At 39.4% G+C, this 20218-nt stretch overlaps 1 protein-coding gene across 2 annotated transcripts in view; it reads left to right on the top strand.

Annotated features, from left to right (window-relative positions):
- The first annotated feature begins 3672 nt into the window (after positions 1-3672).
- CDC123 (cell division cycle 123) overlaps positions 3673-20218 on the top strand; it is a 39768-nt gene continuing 23222 nt past the window's right edge. For both annotated transcript variants that reach the window (XM_074903492.1, XM_074903491.1), the window contains exons 1-6: positions 3673-3815; positions 4870-4941; positions 7838-7892; positions 8726-8758; positions 12382-12477; positions 13183-13289. In XM_074903492.1, coding sequence (XP_074759593.1) covers positions 3742-3815; positions 4870-4941; positions 7838-7892; positions 8726-8758; positions 12382-12477; positions 13183-13289 — 437 coding nt within the window. In that variant the 5' untranslated portion in view covers positions 3673-3741. The remainder of the gene's footprint in view (positions 3816-4869; positions 4942-7837; positions 7893-8725; positions 8759-12381; positions 12478-13182; positions 13290-20218) is intronic.

The following is a 20218-nucleotide window of genomic DNA, read 5'->3' as shown; positions in this document are numbered from 1 at the left end:
CTGCAGCTCAATGCCTCAGCCTGCATCTGAACGCTCCCTAGGAAGGTAAGATTGTCCACTCACTCACTCAATCCAGTTCTAGCTGAAAGGCACAGCAGGCAGCAGAAAAATACAATGCATTAGAGATTCACCATTAGTCCCCTGTCTCCCTGCAGAGCTACAGGGCACTTCCAGCACAGAAACTCTTATTTCAAGGAAGCTCATCTCTGATATTAAGTTGTAATACTGAAGTCCTGAAAATCAGCACGAATCACAAGCAAAAAGACCATGCAAAGAAGCAAACCAGTTTACGCATCAGGAGAGACAAGACAATCTTAAAAGATCTCTTGTTCTTAGCGTTGATGATTGTAAACTTTCCATAAAGCCAACAGGAATCTTCCCATTGAGTTCAACTAGAGTTTAATAAGGCTCTGTGGAGTCTCCAGCAATCAACAGTACCAGAAACGAGTGATCGCCTTCTCTGTCATACCTAATTTTAGCACTTTAATTTTTTACTTCATCTTTATCTTTTTATGATAACACCTACCGCACATTTGTGAAAAATTTAAGAGCATGCAGAAACAGTCAGCTTTCTTTCATACTAATTTGCATTTTAATTCCACAAAGTAGTTAAAAGGAATAGGTAGCACAAAATATTTCTGGTTATCAGGGGATTAAAACTAATGTACATAAATCCATTTCCTCAGTATGTACAGAGGGCATGCTCTTTCCTAAGTCTTAATACAGTCGTCGGATGAAGTAGGTTATAGTGGTGAAACGTTCAAATTGTTTTTATGTCACTTAAGTCCTGAAAAGGAACCCTGACCTATTAAACCCAATTCTGTTCTTTCAGAAGTATGTGCTATAACCCTTTCTTAAAGCGATGAAGTTCCATCTTAAAATTATTTACCTTACTATTTCTATGAAAAACTGTTCTAGAACCTCACTTATCTTTCAATTTCTATCCCACATTAGTTCAGTTAGCTATTACCCATTTGTTCCTGAGCCAGCAATGTCTCACTCTCTTCAGTTAGGATTTAAGAGCTGTAGCTGGACAATTGCCAGTCTCTTGCCGTGACACTGAAATACAAGATCAAGCTTTCCACCAAACTTATACAAAAGAAGCGTAGCCCAGCATAGCAGTTCCAAGAGGTTTCTGGTCATCCAGAGGACAGTCAAAGGAGGCTCTGTACAATGCCTGAAGCACACACCTTTGAAAATATAAAAACCTCGCACAACATACCTAGCTACAACGAATTCACCTCCTATGTTTGGAAAGAATTATAGCCTTTTTGACTGACAAAAAAAAATTATGAATGAGTGAGCCATATCCTTGTTAAACTTGTTTTTTTTTTTTATCAGGCTGAGTAAGTCTTCCTCTTTAGTCTCCCCTCACAGGAAATCCTGTTCACTTGATCATACTAATCCTTCTATGCTACAAGTATCAGTGTATCTTTCTCAAACGTGGATCACCACAATCGTACCCTAAATCCCACAAGCAGCTTACAGTAATGGTTTGTACAACAGTGTTAATACTTACCTGTATCAGTTACAGAACCTCATCTCATGGCAGAAGCTCTTTTCAACACAGCTTGCTCTCTTCTGCAGTGGACAGATTCAAGGGTGGCTTCCGACTGTAAATAACAAAAAATTATACAGCTTCAGTGGTTTGTGTTATCACTAATATCTGAAACAAATGAAAACGAGAGAGGAAGACTCAGCTTCTGTAGTTTTGATCTCCTCCACAAGTGGGTGCAATGACTCTATATATGAATGACATTTTTAAAAGTTCCAACAAAAAGTAATTTTTTCCGACTTCAGCTGATTTTATAGAAGTGAGAATTTCTGCTGTTAGAAATCTGAAATACCATTCGGTTAAATGAAGGCTGCAATTCTGGTATCTCGTATGAGTCATACTGTCAAGGGTGGCAACACCTTTTGTTCATAAAATTAGCTGCAACTGAAAATTAAACTTAACACTGCGATGTTAGGTTTCTAAAGCCCTATATTAGCTATCAAAATACACCTTGTCTTGCAGCCCTCAGACAGGAATGTTCTTCCAGCTCATAAAATTACCACTGCATCAATTGATTTAAAAATGCAACACAGCTTGTCTAGCAGACTGGGAACCTGACTTATGATTACATCCACTCCATGAATATAAATTTTTAACACTTATCAGTACAACCTTAATACTAGGTCAAAGTGTACGCATTTCTTAGCATGAATCAACAGCACTTGAACTACTAAGTATGGAAAAAAGTTTGGCCTGCTTCTACCTTCTCTGATGATTTTTTAGGCTAGTTTTACAGATTGCTGCTGGCAAATCATGCTACTTGTTCCATTTATTCCATGCAGAGGTCAAACACGGATCTGAAAAAAGTTTATGATTTATAAAAGGGGTAACTTTATTCCTGTTGCTTATTCCCTTCAAGGCAAGGCTTCCTTTCAAGGAAAGGTCTAATCATTCTACAGTTTCCAAATTCTGCTTTCCAGGGCTTAAAATCTTAAACCAACACAGGCCTGCGAATCAGCTTAGAGAGTAGCTAAGCAATAGTGGCTTTACATTAACCTGTCCAAGCCATGATAGATGGATTACTTTTCTAAATCACTTCTAAAGATATTCTCTGATCCAAACTACGTAGCCCAGCTGACAGCAACCAGATTTAATGGGAAGTTCAGCAACAGCATCCTAAGGCAGGATGAAGATAAAACAAAATACAGGGTTTCTTGTAAAGAACATGCAAAGGGACACGAGCAGTGCTTTACGTGTGATTTAACCAACAGCATGCTGAGATACATGTGCTGAAAATAACTACCTCTAGAAAAACTTAAAACTTGTTAGCATCAGTTAGTGCACTTGTATTTCAGCAATATGATTCAAGTAACAAAATAATTAGCAAAAGTTGATGGCAGAGAGGGAAATAGTGGGGAAAAATGTTTCATTTTTGTCGTGGTATTTAGCAGCATGGATGACCCGTGCAGCACGAAATATGAAAAAATAACTGATTCTTGCCCTGCAGAACAGACAACAAATACTATCTTGCATAAGCAGACGAGCGTTAGCAGCATCTCCATATCATTATAAACCTTCCTGACAAGCGATGTGTGAGAGGGCTTTGGGACACGGCCTCGAAGAGCAGATGCAAGAGCGCTGCGGGGAAACGACTCGGCCCTCCATGCAGGGGACACGCGCTGAGACGACGGCGGAACCACGGGGCTTAGAAAGAACCTATTCGGTTATTACTCGGCTCTTCCCAAAATGAAATGAAACGCAGCCCTGCTGGAGCAGAGGAGGCTCTGTCGCTGCAGAGCTCCGTTAGAACGCGGGAGAGATGAAATCTTACACGAGCGCATGCAAAGCAAGGAAGCAAAGCCTGCGAGGCGGGAAAACCACCCGCGGCTTCCCTGAGGCCACCCGTGTTGTCAACGTAACCGCCTGGAAACCCCGCGCCCGGGCCACGCACACGTACGAGGCCGGCAGAGCGGCCCGGCGGCTGAGGGGAGCCGCTCCCTCGGGCGGGGAGAGGCCGCGGGCGGGCCCGGGCCCGGCAGCGAGCAGCGCCGAGGCGGCGGCGGCGGAGGCGAGGCGGCGGGCGGGTGCGCCGCTCAGGCGGGGCCGGGTGGCTCCGCGCCGGGTGCGCCGCCGATGCCGGGCCGGGTGGCGCCCAGAGCTCCGCGGGGAGGTTCCGGGCGGAGGAGCCGGAGCTTCCGGGAGCAGCGGGGCGAAGCGGGCCGGGCCGGGCCGGGTTGAGGGGGAGGATGAAGAAGGAGCAGGTGGTGCACTGCCAGTTCTCCGTGTGGTACCCGCTGTTCCGCGCCGTCACTATCCGCAGGTGAGGGGCGCGGCGTGGGGCTGGGGGCGGCCGGGCCCTGGCGCTGTGGGGCTGGGCTGGGTGTAAGCGTCGGCCTAGGCCGGGCCAAGGGCCGGGAGAAGCGGGTGTGGGGGGCGTAGGGGAGGCGTGTGGGGCTAGGCTGGGTTGGGTTGGAAGCGGGATTGTGTCAGAGCAGGGTTGGGTGAGCTGTAGGGGGACCTGTGTGGGGCAGAGCTGGGGTGGAGGTGGGGAAGGCTTGAACAAGCTGGAGTCCAGGGAGCTGCGGTCTCATCTCTGCACCCTGAGGGGGTGTTTTGGGCAGCCCCGGCACCCCTGTGCTCCTTGCTCTCCTGGTGGGACTCTGCAGAGCTGATACCCAAACCAGTGCTCTTCCCACTTGGCTGCTCGAAGAAACAGGCTGAACACACCCAAACCAACTGGCTAACTTGGTGTTTCGCTGTATTTCTATAAGCGATGTCAAATTCTGCAGTTTCTAAGGTGCTGCCGTAGGTCACGAGATTGTTACAAGAGCTACCAGTAACTCAGGAAAGTCAAGCTCAAGATAGTTGCCCTGTTGGATCAAAAAAGCACTGACATCAGGCTTTTACTAATCAAAGCATTTAATCTTTGATGGGTTTTAGTGTTTAGTACATGCATATTTTTGGTAAGTTTAGTGATAGTCCTGAATTTTTTGGAATATTCGGGAGGTATGGACAAATTTTGGTTTGGATCTCAGAAGGGAAGCCTTTAGTTTGAGCAACATGTTGTCTCCTTCTCACTGGCCACATAAACTCTTTCTCTGAATTTCCAGAGCTTTGAAGGAGTGGGGAATTTTAGTGCATTTCATCTAAAATTTTTGCCTCTTTCTCCTCTGCTTCCTTGGAGGGAAAATGTGCATTACTTTTTGGGAAGGGGTGACGGGAGAAAGAGAAATGTTTTTTTTCATAGCATTAGAGAATAAAGTATACTCTTATTGAGGTTCTATTAAAAACCAAAAACTTTTTATTCAACCCTTCTTATTTTAACAAGTAATATTAATAACAACTTATTAAAGCAATGCTCATGTTTCTTCCAGTGTCATACTTCCCCTACCAGAGAATGTGAAAGAATATTTGCTGGATGATGGAACGCTTGTGGTTTCCGGAAGGTAAAGAGTGTTTTCCCCCCACCCTCCAAGTATTAACACTATTTTATATTCACAGTGCTATTTTATATACACAGATTATATTTTGCATGATGAGTTTTTAAAATTTGACCAGTCTGGCTGCAGTAAACCTCATACTGTATGAGCATGTGAATGGGCTGACTGTTGCTTTTAAAACTTAACTTGATGGTGCCTGATGCAGATCCTAAAATCCATTTAGTACACTTGATTCTAGACCAACTAGGGGCAGTTTTTTCATTTTTTTTCTTCCACCTTTCCTTGCAGAGTCTACCAGTCTCTTGGGTGCATAGCCTGCTGACTTGTGTTTGCTTGCTTTGATATGGTTAGCTCCAGTTCAGAGGCTTGCCCTGTCCCGCACCATTCACTTGCCTGCTGCCTTATCCAGGGGTGAAATGACATTACCTGAGTTTAATTCTCAATAAGATAAGCTATATATAAAATCTTAGTAATTTCTGAGTTTGTATAATGATTTGCATATATGTAATCAATTCATGTGACAAGGCTCAATGTCCTGTATGCCAAAATTTTGGATGAAGAAGAATGAGGTGGATAGATATGAGAAATGGTTGGTAAGAATCCAGGCCTTGTTCTTTGTTTTCTGCTTAGAATTTTACTGTGTAAAATGATTATTGGATGCATACACCTTGTTAGCGATCAGAAATCAGTCCACACTCCATCATTTCCTAACGGGTAGTTTGCCTCTCACAGAGCAGCCAATTAGGCCGTGAGTGTAAGGGAGCTATGTCTGATTTCTCAGGAGTCAATTTATTTATAATTGAAGCTGTTTAAACACCTCATAAAGATGAAAGGTCTCTTAAAATTTAAAAATCTTTTAAAAATAAGTTTAAAATTTAAAATTTAAAAAAAATTTAAATCTTTTTAAATAAATGTATCCAGAAAACTAAAATTGTTTTTTAAACCATTTTGGATAAGAAGTAATGTTATCACCTGCTTCTGCAGGACTGTGCAGTTTATTTAGTGGCAGCCATTTATTTTTTAATAAGCTTTCAGAAAAGCTGAAACTGAGAGTTTGACATTACAGCTGTGTTATAGAAACAATTTCTGTTGTCTTCAATGGAATAATGGAGAGCTGTATAATTGACAAATTATATTTTTTAAGAAGATTTCAATTTAAAATCCCTTTTAGAAACCAGTTGTTCTCTTGAGTTGAACTTTCTTAGCTAGAAGTGAATGTGATCTTGCAGCCAAGGCCAAGAGGGCTTTTAATCTTCAGTGAACTGTTGTCTAATCCCTAGATCTCAAAAACTGAATTGATAGTCTAATCCCTATAGCAGTGCACTAAGGGACTGCAGAGACAGCTTGTTGAAGAGCTGACTTTTGGCAGGGGCATACATTTGCATTTAACTTGTTTGTTATGCTGACCTGATGTGAATAAGTCTTCAAGAGCTTGGTCTTCTCCTTTAAAATCTTCACACTCGGTTATATTGGCTAAAGAACTTTAAACATCACCTAAAACTTCAAGGGAATATTTGCAGTCAAGTGCTTTCTCCCAGATAGCTAGTGTTTACAACAGGATATCTCACCTGTTTAGGAAAAGTAACTTTTCAGGAACACATGTATCCGCTTTCCCTAGGATCTTCTTTTCTGTGTGTGGAGTGTGAGGACATTTTCTTTTCAGAACCAGAAATTCACAGGTCAGCCTATGAAACGCAAGTTTTATAAATTTTTACTTGGAAAAGGAGTATGGAAGCAAAGCATAATTTATGTTGAACTTGTTTTAAAAAATAAGTTTGTTAATTTGTGCTTCTGTCAGTACAGTAAAGTTGGAAAACAGTGATTAATAGGGTGTTGAAAAGCTTCGATTATGGCGTTTTCAGAGCAGAAGATATCTGCTAATTTGAAAGAAGCAAAGTGTTTTGGGTAGGGCCCAAGTTTGAAGACCTAAAACCCTGGCATTAATCTTCTGTACTGGTGAAGTGCTAGGGCTTGGACAATAGGCCCAAGCCAGACTTGACCTATAGCTGAATCCTGTATATTTTGTAACTGATAACCATTGTGCTAGTAGGTATTGTACTAAATTACAACAAGCCACCTATGCTGATGTAAAAAGTGCTAAAGTATTGGAAGTATTGAAGCCTGAACAACAGGGCCCGAGCCAAAGCTGCTCACTTAGTATGTAGTCATTAGCAAAATATGTACACTCATTAATGAAAGATGTAGCTTAGATATCATATACTCATTACTGATGATGAATGTAATGAAAACATTCATGTATCTTTCTTCTTTGTGTAGGGGCAAGTTAACAAGGCCATGAAGCCAGCTGTCTGGCCTTGGGACCAGACGTGTGGCCTTGTTCTAAAAAGAACAAAAATAAATCAGCTAAGCAGGGAAACGCCCTTAGCTTCTCCCTTGAGCCCTGGCCAGGCTCTGCGGGAATCTAATGTGAGAGTCAAACCGGATGTTCCGCTTAAAACAAAGGTGCCAGTTGTTCTGACTTGCTGATTTTTGGTTATATAAGGCTGGACCTGCTTGCAGTGACTTTGGATGTCTCACCTGTGGGTGGATGCACCACTTGCCAGGACAGGTTCTCCAAATCCTCGCTGTAACCGGGGCTCCCCTGCAACTGCGGGTCTGGATGATGGTAACATATGCAAGTGGTGATGTTTTCTGTATTGCTCTGTTGCATTATTTAGTTATCCCCAGTAAAATACACCTACTCTTTCCACTCTGGTGTCCAAGTTTAACTGGTATCCTTAATCAACTGGCTTGCTCTGATTTTTCTCTGCCAGGGGTTTTGAGGCTTAATCATACAAAAACATTTTGAGACCAACAGCTGGTGGGTGCTGTGCAAAGGTTATGTATATGGTCAAGTCAAACTCCAGTGCTTAACTTTTTTTCTGCCAATTTTTTGTTTTAGAGAAGATCCGCCAAGTCATGCTCAGGAGGGGAGTGATGATGCAGAGGAGATACAGGTCAGTATAAGATGCAACTTGATATCAAGTCTCTTGAGGAAAAATATGAATATGTAACCTTTTCTGCATAATTTATAGGTGAGGAGAGTACTTCACAAAGAAAAGTAATCATGTGGTAGTTGCCTTGTAAAACTTAAAACCATCATTATTTATACTTTGATGTCAGGGAAGGTTTAAAATCTTTCTTTGCTCTTTCACAGAAGACTTCTAAATTTTTTTTTATGTCTTGATAATTGCATTTGCAATAATGAGTAGAGAATGTTGAAGGATATTGGAACTGACCGTAATGCTGTTTCATGCCCTGAAAAATTAGGAGGAGGAGTACATTTGGAGGAGTTATTTCAAGAAACAATGGAAGTTTCTGAGACCATAATAGCTCAGAAGGGTATTCTAGAAGAAAAACACTGAAAAATGTTGTTAGCACAAGGTGACAGAAGGTACAAAAAAGAGGTGAAAAAGAAATATAATGGAAACGAATGGATCATGGGTCTAAGGATGGAAGTGCTGGAGCTGGAGACAAGCTTTAGATAGGGAAGACTCTGTTGAGTTCTGAAATGTCCAAGTTTGTGATACAAACCACAATTAAAATGTGTGCGTGTCATCTTTTATCCATACTTTAGAACACTACTTCTGCTGAATATAGAATATTTTTCCTGTCTTAATTTACAGCCATAATAATTGGAGGATGGTGATATTATGCTATAGGACCTTCAGGGCAGTGATTTGATGTACATGTTATAGGAAGCCATGTGAATTCTGGTGTTCTCATAAATTATAATATAAAGGATGTCTCAGGAAACCAGTAACCTTTGATTTGTTCTTACTTTTAACAGTGGTCAGATGATGAGAATACTACAACGCTTAAGGTAAGGTCCTGTAAACGCCCACTGTGGGTTTGTCAGCAGTATCCTTTCTGCAACCTTGTGATATGAACTTGTTGCCAGTTAGAGATACCTGTTGCTGTATTTAACGTTTTTCAGACTATTCTAGATGGATGGCAGTGTAGATGTCTGTAACTTTAAACAAGTTTTGCTGGCTTAATTTTATTTAACTAAAAATAAAATGCTTTTCTTCATCCCCAACAATCACACACTTGTTAGACTATAGGAAATGAACTGAAGTATGGCTCTAAATATAGCTGTCTTTCATTTTCACCACTTTGAATATCTCCCAATTACTTAATCAGACTGGATGCAGAAGAAACGAAGCCCCTGCAGCTCAATTTTCACAGCTCTTCTCTTACACCTGTGCCATTATTTCCTCCTAAGTACATTTCTTTCTATCATATCTTTTTTTTTTTTTTTTTCCTTTTTCTGTCTGTATGCTCTCCTTGCACTCTGTCTGGCTTAGAATCAGGATCATGATGGATATGAATCAGGCTTCCTTGACCTTTTTTTTTTTTTACATATTTTTTGAAACTGCTGTTGCCCTATCGTTGTCAGAGTTGATATGTTTGTGTTATTTGTCTGCTATTGATATCACTTCAGTCATATTAGGTCCCTGTTGTTCAACATAGTGTTGAATTGCTGACATTGCATTAGGTGCAATATAAACACAGCCCTGCTTTGAGTTGCATTTATGCTAGCACAGAATTTATAGCCTAGATTTTAAAACATGCCAAATCTGCACATACTAATAGCTTCAGTTCAGAATTCTAAGCCTTCATAAAGTAGATGCCTCAGATTGTAAATTATTTAAAACAAGCGTTTTGGTATTCATCTTATCTTTTGCGAAGCTCACGTTAATGTTGCTCAAGAAGTAATACCAGACTTCTGAATTGGGTTTCATTATAGTGTACAACACAATAAGGAAATTTATAATCAAGATGTATGATAACCATCCAAAGGGTATAGGCCAAGTGCTTTCAGGTTATCTGGGTAAGCATTGTGTACTGTGTATGGATTCAGCTTTACAGCTAACGTTCTGCTGGGGCTGGCTGGGATGGAGTTAACTTTCAGCTGTTGCTGACCAGTGCTTGCAGAGCATCAAGCCTTTCTCTTTTCCTAGTCTGCCCCACACCCCTCCCAGTGACTAGGCTAGGGATAAGCAAGAGGAGAGAGGACAGAGCCAGGACAGTTGACCCAAGCTGTCTTAAAAGATATTCCATACCATGTAACATCATGGTCAGCAACAAAAGCAGGGGGCGAGGAAGAAGAGGGGTGTTTTGGCTTCCAAGGTGGCTCTTGTTCAGAGACTGGCAGGGCTTTGTCTTTTGCCAAACCTGGAACTTTCAAAATGGTTAATAAAGAACATGGTTTGTGCCTGTGTCTAGTTTCTACAAAAATACACCTACATTCATCTCCGGTCAAAGAAAGAGACTCTTAAAAGTAGAATTTCACAATGTGCTCTTTACCATCTTGTAAATTTGGTAGATGATTGCTCTGAAGACTCCATCCGTGGCAAACGTGCTTTCCCTACCTGAAAACTAGGGGCTGCTCTGAGGTCAGTGAATGAATGGAAATAGTCTTCCGTGATTTTACGTATTTGCCTGTTACCACTTTGCCAGTGATGAAGAGAGTGAAGAAACAGCCTGTGTAGAATACAGAAGGGTGGGGAGCTTCATCTGGAGTTACCACAAGAGATGAGAATGGATCAAGTAGCGATGTGGAAGCTGAACAGGGAAACACAAGGGAACATAGTGTGTAAAGAAGAGTAGAACAGGCTGGAGATTGCTATTCTGCATTTGCTGTCAGCCTAGGGCATTACTGCCTTACTGTCATTAAATCACAGGTTATAATTCCCTATTGGTTTCTTGGCAATCAGGTGAGCTGTGGTTGTGATTTATTCTGGTTTGATGATCTGCCTGAGTTGTCAGGTAGAACTTGTTTCCCTTGCCCCTTCTATATTCTGAAGAAGAATTAGAATATAGGCTTACAGAACATTCTGTGTTTAAAAAAATACGCATTAATATTGATGGTTGCAAAGTCAGGCATTCAGAATTTAGGAAATGTTAGAATCTGCTTTGTTTATGCAGCCTTAGAGATATTCTCCTGGGTATAATTCTTCCCTTGTATTAATCAAATGACACAATGGTAACATTTCCCAAGGGAGACTTAGTGTGTGCTGGTATTACATATATAGTATGACTCCTGACTTCTGTCAAAACAAGAGGACACTGGATCAGATTGCAGTGGATGAAGAGTTTTACTTCTTGCAGGAGCAATTTCTAGAATTGACTGAGGCTCTAAAAATAAAGTAAAATAAGAGAAGTGCTTTTTCAGTTTTTCAAGTGTAGTTTCCAATGGAGACTAGGTAACATACTAAGGAAAGATTCAGAATGTTTGAAGTTCAGTCTGGGTCACTGCGCTAAAATGTGAGAGGGTTTTTTTTAAGTGTTTGCGTTTGAGGGGGCTGCAGAAAGGAGATGCCAAAACGTATGAACCTTTTTTTGATCACTTCTGTGGCTGTGAGGGCTTTGTTGTTTTAGAGACATCAATTAGCTTTAGCCTAGATGTTATCTTTGAGTTGACTTTAAAAATATTCAGGCAGAAATAGTGTTCTTGTATATCTTTTTACTATAAATCATGTTACGTGAAAAATCTTTGACATATGCCTGCAATCCTTTCATGTTATTTTAAAGGTCAGCAATCTGTTTTTTTATTGCGCCACATTCAGGGTGGAATTTATAGCGTCCTGAGGAGTTTTTTTCCCTTATCTTATGTTTACAATTTTGACAATGTTCTTTACAAGACAAGGTTTTCTAGTCCAACCCATACTTCCGCAGTGTATCCTCTATTTTGATGCAATATATTGTTAAGGAATTACATTAAGACCCAATTTAAGAGCTGTTTAGTTAAAGTATTACTAACAACATTTTGTAAAATTAAAGCTTAAATGAGGACCTGTCACTCAAATTGCCTATGAATTGATTTATTTACTTTTGCTCTCTTACTGTGCTCCTAAATGCAACTAGAGAATTATTACAAACCAGAGCTGGTCTCTTTGTACCTTTTAATACTTGGAAAGAATGGTGCAATAGTTGTATTTTAGATTTTTTTTTTAGAGATGCTTCATTCTAAACAAACTATTATTGAAAGTTTGTTTGCTTGTTTGTAAGTCCTCTTAGATCTTACTTGTATACAATAATCTACTACCAGGTATAAAACAAGAGGTTTAATCTATACCAGGTATAAAACAAGAGGTTATGTATTTAAGGTCTGTTTATTTGTCTTGCATGTTTGCCAACTTGCAGTTTTCATGGTGATCATTATGAAGTTTTGGGGTTTTGCAGATTCTTGGAATCTTGTTATCAATGAGGGTGAGAACTGGAAACACATTTTCAATTTTCTCTGATTGAAATAATGTCAGAGTTGATTCTTAAATAATTTATTTCCACAAATACATTATTTTTGTGGGGTTCTTGGTTCCTGATTTTGGACACGTTTATTCCTTCTACAATATGTATTTCTAATGGTATTGAGAAGATGACTACACTTCACTATTAAATGTATTGAAATTAATATTTTTGTTGTTGTTATTCTTTGTTCAGGCACCAGAATTTCCTGAGTTCACAGCTAAAGTTCAAGAAGCAATAAGTTCCTTGGGTGGTAGTGTTTTTCCTAAACTTAACTGGAGTGCTCCAAGGGTAAGAATGCTGACTCCCAAAACTTGTAACAGATGTTATCATAAGGATTTTTTGTTTGTTTGTTTTATCTTAATGCACTGGAAAGTAGAAGAGTCTAGTGGTTCTGATGAAGCAAGAAGTGATAGACAAGATATCAGTGAAGTGTGATACAGCAGACTGTTCTGGTGGATTAGAGCTAGATGCTGCACTGTTTGGTGAGGCTGATGCAAGGCAGCACTGGCTTAGTTACATAAAGTCCTGTATCCTTGTCACAGATAACAGTATGATGGTCAAACTCTTCTCATTTAGGATAGTAGTTGAAAACTTTACCTGGGATAAAGATTATTGCTTTTTTTAAAAAAATGTGGGGATTTAAAACTTCCCTCTAGTCATTTGCAGATACTCTTAACTATACCTTAAGGATGGATGCACCCAAATTTTTTTGTATCGTATTCTCGAGGGAAACCTGTTCAGTCAAGCATTCCAAGAAAATGCCTTGAAGCAGTAAGGCAAAACCTTAGGCTTTTAATGGATTTCCTCTGCTTTCAACAAGAGTATTCATAAAAGAAGCAATAAGTATTGTGTCTCTTGTAATAGCCAATGAAGTTTTCCTCAAAAAAAAAAAATTTTCTGTGTGTATTTCAAATGTTGCATAATATTTATCTCTGCAGCTTGCATTCCTTTCTGCTAATAAAGGTGCATTTTTGGATAATCTTTTTTGTTTAGGATGCCTACTGGATAGCAATGAACAGCTCTCTGAAATGTAAAGCTCTCAGTGACATCTTCCTACTCTTCAAGAGTTCAGACTTTATTACTCGTGACCTCACTCAGCCGTAAGTAGATTTCTAGCAGACAGTGTTATTTATACCCAGTCAAAAAATACCCCAACCCTCTGAGGGTAACTTTTCAGTTCCTTTGAAAGATCTTACTCTTTAGTGTACAGCAACAGTAAATATCTGATACAAAAATACATATTTGTGTTTAAAAGTTGTTCAGGTATGGTAATACAAGTTTCAGGTACAGTAATAAGTTGTTCTTTGAAGCTACCCCCACCCCTTCCCTCCTTCTTTGTCTCCCTCCACCATGCAAAAATAAATGCTGGGTCCAATTTAGTACAGAGAGTTGTGAGGTAAATTATCTTCATTGTTACTTTCCATGAGTGAGCCTTTCCTAATAAACCAGAATTGGTTACCTAGCTTCAGTCAACAGTACAAATTACAAATACAGTGTGCTTGGGGTTTATTTTATCTGCTCACATGAAGAGAGTACTTAATTGTATAGGGACAGTTTCCTCCTGTAGTACCTGCATCTGATTCCTGTCATTCATTTCTAAATATAGACTTTTTCTGAAAGAAAATAAAATTACTGGAATTTAATGTTGTTACTATGGTTACTATTGTGTTTTTTTCAGAAAAGCAGAATTTCAAAGAAAAGGGCAATTTGTGGCTTGATATCTGAGAGATTGTTTTCCAGAAATTATTCAGTGCTTATTTATATTACTGCAATATTGAGGAGACTTGATCAAATGCAGGGCCCTTGTTCTAGGTGCTTTATAGTGGTTCACCAGGTATAACAGTCTTGTGTTAAGTAGCTTATGACCCGATCAGAATTGTCTTGTCTAAAATGTGTAACCAGTTGCATTAATGCTGTGCAACTGGCTTATTTTTTATTCCTGCAAATTTAATAACACTCTTTCCTCCCAGTTTGTTGGTACATTAAAAAAATGATAGGTAGCAACATCCTCACCCTTATCTCTGCATTTATGGAGTGCTAGCAACACTGTCAGTCCAATTCTGATGCTAGGTTTTACATTATGTCTAACCTACAACATTATGAGGTGCAGGAGAAGAGAGTGAGGAGGGGAGATGATGGTGGAGTGAGAAGACAGTTTGAAAAATACGTTGGACTAGGGTAACAGTTGTGAGCACTGGGAATTCATGATTCTGGGATCATAGAGAATGAAAGGGGTGGGGGAGATGAGAAATCTATAGTTTACATTTCCAAGGTGAGTGAGTAGTGATTCTCAGAAGACTGTGGTGCCTTACCAAGGAGCTTTTTTTCATGGTTTCCCCTAATGGGTGGCTAGGTGACTCAGCCAGGTGTCTTGAGGACGGTTTGCTCAGAAGGTTGAGCACTAAAATTTGATGTGTCCTTTGTTGTAACTGCTTTCAGAACTGAGTCTTGTGGGTCTGAGAAGAACTGTACACTTTGTATCATCCCCTTGTGAATATTAAATAATATGGGTTTTGTATTCCTCTATCCTCATGTATAAAGAGGTTCAGCAAAAAGTACCCTGAGCTCCTTGGAGAATTCCTGCTTGGTTAACCACTTCCTCATGAATTCGGGACACAAGTGTTCAGCAAGCACCACTTGATTTAGAAGATGTGGCAACTCTGTGTGTGTGTGTGTTTGTGCTCTTAGTTTATGCCATTTTTATGGTAGAATTAATTGGTTCGACCACCTTCGCTAAGACTTGAAACCAGTGCATTTTCTGTCAGGTTTTATCTCGTATCAGGTAAAGCTAGTGCCTCAGCTATTCATGAACACATTCTAGCTCCTGTGTTGTGAGATTTCACAGCATGGGTGTTAACTTGAACCATCAGTAATTTCACCTCAAGTTCACACCGTATTAAGAACGGTTGTGGCTGAGCAGCCTGTAGCAGGCACGCTCTCTTCTACAGATCCTACTGTAAGAGAATAACCCCTAGCTGAAAGACAAAACCTCAAATGGTGGTAGTCCAGTCCATCTAGACTCCTTTTCCAGTGTGATAAGACCATGCACATTGCCAGATAGCACAGCTCAGCTTGTGGGTGGTAAATAAGCAAACCTTGTGACATGATTGTGGAATCATCACCTGATCGAAAGGCTAAGTTTAATTTGAGAAGTGTTGCATTTATTTCCTTTATAAAGCCTTATCTAATGTTGGTATCAGTTTGGGTTATGATGGTTTTGTTGTTTTGTTGTTTGGTTGGTTGGTTGGGTTTTTTTATCAGAACAGACTTTGCTGTTTCGGTAAGGTTGAGTTAACATGGGCAGTGCAGCCTTGTGGTTTCCGTGAAATGAAAGTTATACTTGCAACTAGGGGAATGTATGTAATTTGTGAAATCATTTTGATCTCTGTGTATCTTATATTTTATGAACATGTTGGTTTTGATTAAAGCACATATTATTGCCCAGTCTGTGCATGGTATTTCTAAATTACGAAGTTATTTGTACAAAATGTCCACACCCAAGCAGTGAAATGATTATTGCTGAACCAGAACAGTGGTCTTCCTTAATTATACTATTGATTAGCTGCCTGTTCCCTAGTCTTTAGCAAGCAGAAATAAAAAATGTAGCTGGTGTAAGAACCTGAAGTGCTGAACAAGTGAAAATTACGATACATAATACATCCAGATCCCTTAGGAGGGCTACTTGGAGGATAAATGCACTATATTTCTACTTCTTTCATTAATACTTAGTATGGTATAAAGTTTCATGCCCTGCATAAGTAACTGCTGAAATATTGTATACCCTTTTTTGTTTTGTGTTGTTTTCTGTTCAATTGTATTAACTTAAAAATCCACTTCGTGGGTCATAATACAGAAAAGGCTTTGCACTGGCAATTTGAAGATCTGTTTCTTAATCCAGCTATGCCAGCGATGTGGAACTTAAGGCAAACCACTTTCTTTGCCTCTTCTTTCCTCCCCTGTTTACTATGTGCTTATCTGGTATCAATCTATACATTGTTCAGGTCAGGGAACTGCCCTTGCTGTAATTCTCAACTGTCTCAAGTTCTGAGAAAACTTCAACTGTGCAGTACTTCAGTAAAAACCATTTAAAAAAATGACCTTAATGCAAATATACTGAGCATGAGTAGATAAGATTTGACTATTTTAAATGTTTGGATTTTCTCATGATGTTGACACTTTGTGTGGCTGAAAAGTTCAGAATAATGAGTTAACTTTCCTCCTTGTTAATTTTGTATAAATCAACAAAGACTTCAGAGTGTTGCACTTATTAATGTAGTCAATGTTTCTGCTTCAAAGTAAGCATTGCATTTTACTTAGCTGAGTTCACAAAAAAACTTCTGGGTGGTGTGATCCTTAACTTTTCAGATTTTAATGTAGGTTTTCAAAAACTTAGTGTTGTGGAAGTATGATTAAAAAAAAATCCCATTTTTAATTGGGATTTATGTTAAGTGATTAAAACTCCTCCTTTGAACAAAAATCCTTTAGAGACCTGTTGAGTGTATTGGTTTAAAACACAGTTTTCATCCTTATTGTTAGTGTGTGTGGACTACATCTTGTTAAGACATGATTGCCCACCTTGAGACTGATATATCATTAGAACTATTGCTAATATTTATTATAATGCCCTTTCACTTATAAGCTGGTTGTTATATTATGCCCATTAATAAACCTTGGAAATTTTGTCAAACTGTGGAGTTTGTTCCTGTTGTATAGGTCCATACTGATGTTTTAAGTCTACAGATGCTACTATTGGGATTTTGAACACTGAAGTATTCTTATTTTTCCAGTTGTTTAATAATCACAACCACAGAGGTGAGATAAGAAGTCCTCTAAGTTCAACCCCATTGAAAAGCAACCTAATGCAGAGAACATCTTCTGCAGGGATTGCCCTTTGCCTTATCATAGAGAGGCAGTATGAGTCACATGCTGGAACAGCAGTTTTCTGATGTGCACTTAAGTGTTGTAAATTGTCACGCGGTATTTTATTGGACCAGCTGATGCTATGGACCTGTTACTTCCAGAAATTCATCCCTCAAAATTCTTTGAGAATTTACTTCACCTGGTTAGACAGGCGAAGTAGAGTCTAAAAGTAGCCACTCAACCCTGTCTAAGCCCAGTAAATGGAGTGAAGGGACCATCTATGCCACATTTAGGTAAGAAATATCTACTAGGTTAACAGAGCAGATGAAACAACTTCCACTGGGCCAAGGAAAAGTTTCCAAATGTATTGTTGTGTAAGATACAAAGGAATGTGAGGGGAGATGCGGGGTTTTGTTTAGGTGTTTTTAAGAGGGCTTTGTTAAAATTTAAGCGCCTGTTTCTGAGAACAATTGAGAAAGTCTGCTCTTGAGTGAGGTTTAGCCCATCAGACTCATAAGCAACTGTACAACTTTAAAACCTAGCAGGTGTTTCAATCCTTTTTGTTTTTAAGCTAGTGTTCTGGATACGTTTTTGTCTTAATGCTTTTAAATATTGAATTACAAATTACGAAGAAATTATAAATATGTTTTTCTGAGATGTGGAGAAAACAGCCTGTGTTCTCCTAACAGAACATAGGAGGCAGTGTTGTTTCACGAAGATGTGACTTGGCACTCGGGATACTTTTTTGCAAGAACGGTAGCTGTTGGTTTAGTCTTTTGTGTAACCTATTCTGAGGTAGACAGTTCCACATGAGAGGATGTGGAAAATGAGGCCTTTGATTATTTTTTTTTTCTTGAGGTTTTACTCACATGCCATTTTTCCTAGCAATTTACATTGTAGTACAAGATCCTCTGTTGAACGGTGCATGAGTTTCCTATTTCTTTTAGTCCTTAAAGTTCCAGCAAGGTTCAGTATTCAAGAAATAAAGATGCAGTTCAAAGGCTGTTAGAAGTTTCCCCTTGATTTTTTTTTAAATTAAGGTTTTAAAATAAATGATGAGGTAATAGCAGGGGAACTGTCAGGTACAGAGTAACTTCTACAATTTTCATTATATTTGTAATAGTTTATTATCCTCAGAATAATCTCAGTGATTTGCAAATGAGTTCATGGCTCTCTTAGCAGGGTTGGTACTGGAGGACTTAGAAACCTTTTAAATTGCTTTTCTCAGTGTTGAAAACTGAACTACATAATGACTTCATGTAGTGGTCCAGTGGTCAAGTATATGCATTTGGAGATTAACACACTACTGCTACATATAAAGAGACCTTGATCCTTATGTTCTTGACATCTAAGTATCAATCTGTAAACAAGCTGTTGACCACAGCACAAGGCCTATAAGCAGTAGAGTTTAATTCCTTCATGCTTAGTAGTATTAAAAATGACAGTTTTCAAAGGCTTCAGAAAACAGAGCCCAGATATCTCTCAATTTTGTGTTCCTGAAGTCTTTCTTACTGTTCTTTCAAGTACTTCCAAACCTGAATGGGATGTGAGTTAAAGAAACCCCACTCAGCCTTCTGCCTCTTTTGATCATAAGGCCCTATGTGATAGAGGAATTCAGCTGGGTCTGAACAATTAATGCTACATTAAGTTGGTGAAAAATATAAAACTGCAACTACCCAAATTTACCCCCCCAAAAAAGGGGTGGTAGTAATGTCCTTTTGTTGACAAAAACTCATGATACTGTTTAGAAGGAGAATAAGACTGCAAAACCCCAAGTTTATTTTGTCTTCTGCTGCGCGCTCCCCTTTTTTCCTCATTTGTACTCAGTCCTGTGCTCAAGAAAAATAATGTTACTGTGTCTTGCAATAGTTTTGTCTATATTCTTTGTTTTTCCTGTTTGCTTGATCTGGCAGCAGTACCTGAGCAATCTGTGTGGCTTAGGATGGCACCCAAGGATTTAATTTTCTGACTTACAAGGAAAGAGGAAATGTCTTTCCCCACATATCTCTCCCCCAAAATATTTGAGGGTTGAGGCAGGGGGTAATTATGATTGATCATAAGGTTTTCTGACTGCTGGAAAAGCCTGCATGTCATTGGAATGAGGCTGATTGCAGGTACCCCTATCTCAGATATGGAAGTCAGTTGAGAAGTAATACAGGTCCTAGTGTGCAGGGACTGTAAAACTCCATGTGCTGGACTTCAGCTGCATTTTTATATATAGCTTATGATTTGGGGGGGGGGGGAAGAGGTAGGTATTTTCTTGAGCATGGTAGGCATAATGCTAGTAAGGGAGGAATTTTGAGTCTATCAAAACTTGCAGGCTCCCATGAGTTTTTCTGTTGCCTTGACAGGTCTTAAATTGTGGGGAATATAAACTGTAGTTGAAGGATGTTATCTGTTTACATAGGCTTACAGATGTATGTGAACTGTTTGATTACGGTACTTTTGGAAAGTATGACTGCTATCGCTCTTCTGTGCATAGTGGATATTAAAGTCTAAACTAAAACGTGTGAAATTTATTTCTGCTGGCAGCATGCTGAATGAACTCTTATGATAGCTCTTCACTTCAAACCAAAGGCTGGGCAGCTGTGTCTTACAAATGCAATGCTTATATTAGAGATGTTAGACTTTTGGATTGCTTAACTAAGCTCAGTGCCAAAGGGAGATAGTCTAAATGCTGCCATTTAAGACTATTGCTCAACAGCGACCCTTTACACAGTTGTGCATCAAAGTAATTTGTTGCCAATAAGGTCAGGGAGTAGTACACTTGGAGGGAAAATGCATGTTCTTTTGCTAATCCCCTTTGAAAGTTACAGGATTTATTGCAAGGTTGCTGTAAAACAACAAAATGGTAGAAGTTGGCTTGGGTGTACCTGCCTCCATTCTTGATACATCCTGAAAGGTGACACACAGAGTCAGCTGCTCACAAGGGATAAAACCTTGACGTCTGCTTGCAGTTATGGAAATAGTTTTGTTTATTCCCGCTCTCAAGAGATTTGTAAGAGTATTTCTTAAGGTTCTTAATTTAGAAAGATACCATGCTGTGGAATCAGAAGTGCCGAGTGGTGCTGTTTTGCATCCCTTATTCATGGAAATGAGCTGCTGTAAGGCATGATGATGTGTCTCTGTTGTGTGGTTTAGGAAGTTAAACATTAAAAGTACTAGGGAA

This window comes from Athene noctua, chromosome 3, assembly GCF_965140245.1.
Source record: "Athene noctua chromosome 3, bAthNoc1.hap1.1, whole genome shotgun sequence".
NCBI lineage: Eukaryota > Metazoa > Chordata > Aves > Strigiformes > Strigidae > Athene > Athene noctua.
This window is presented reverse-complemented; position numbering and strand designations above follow the sequence as displayed.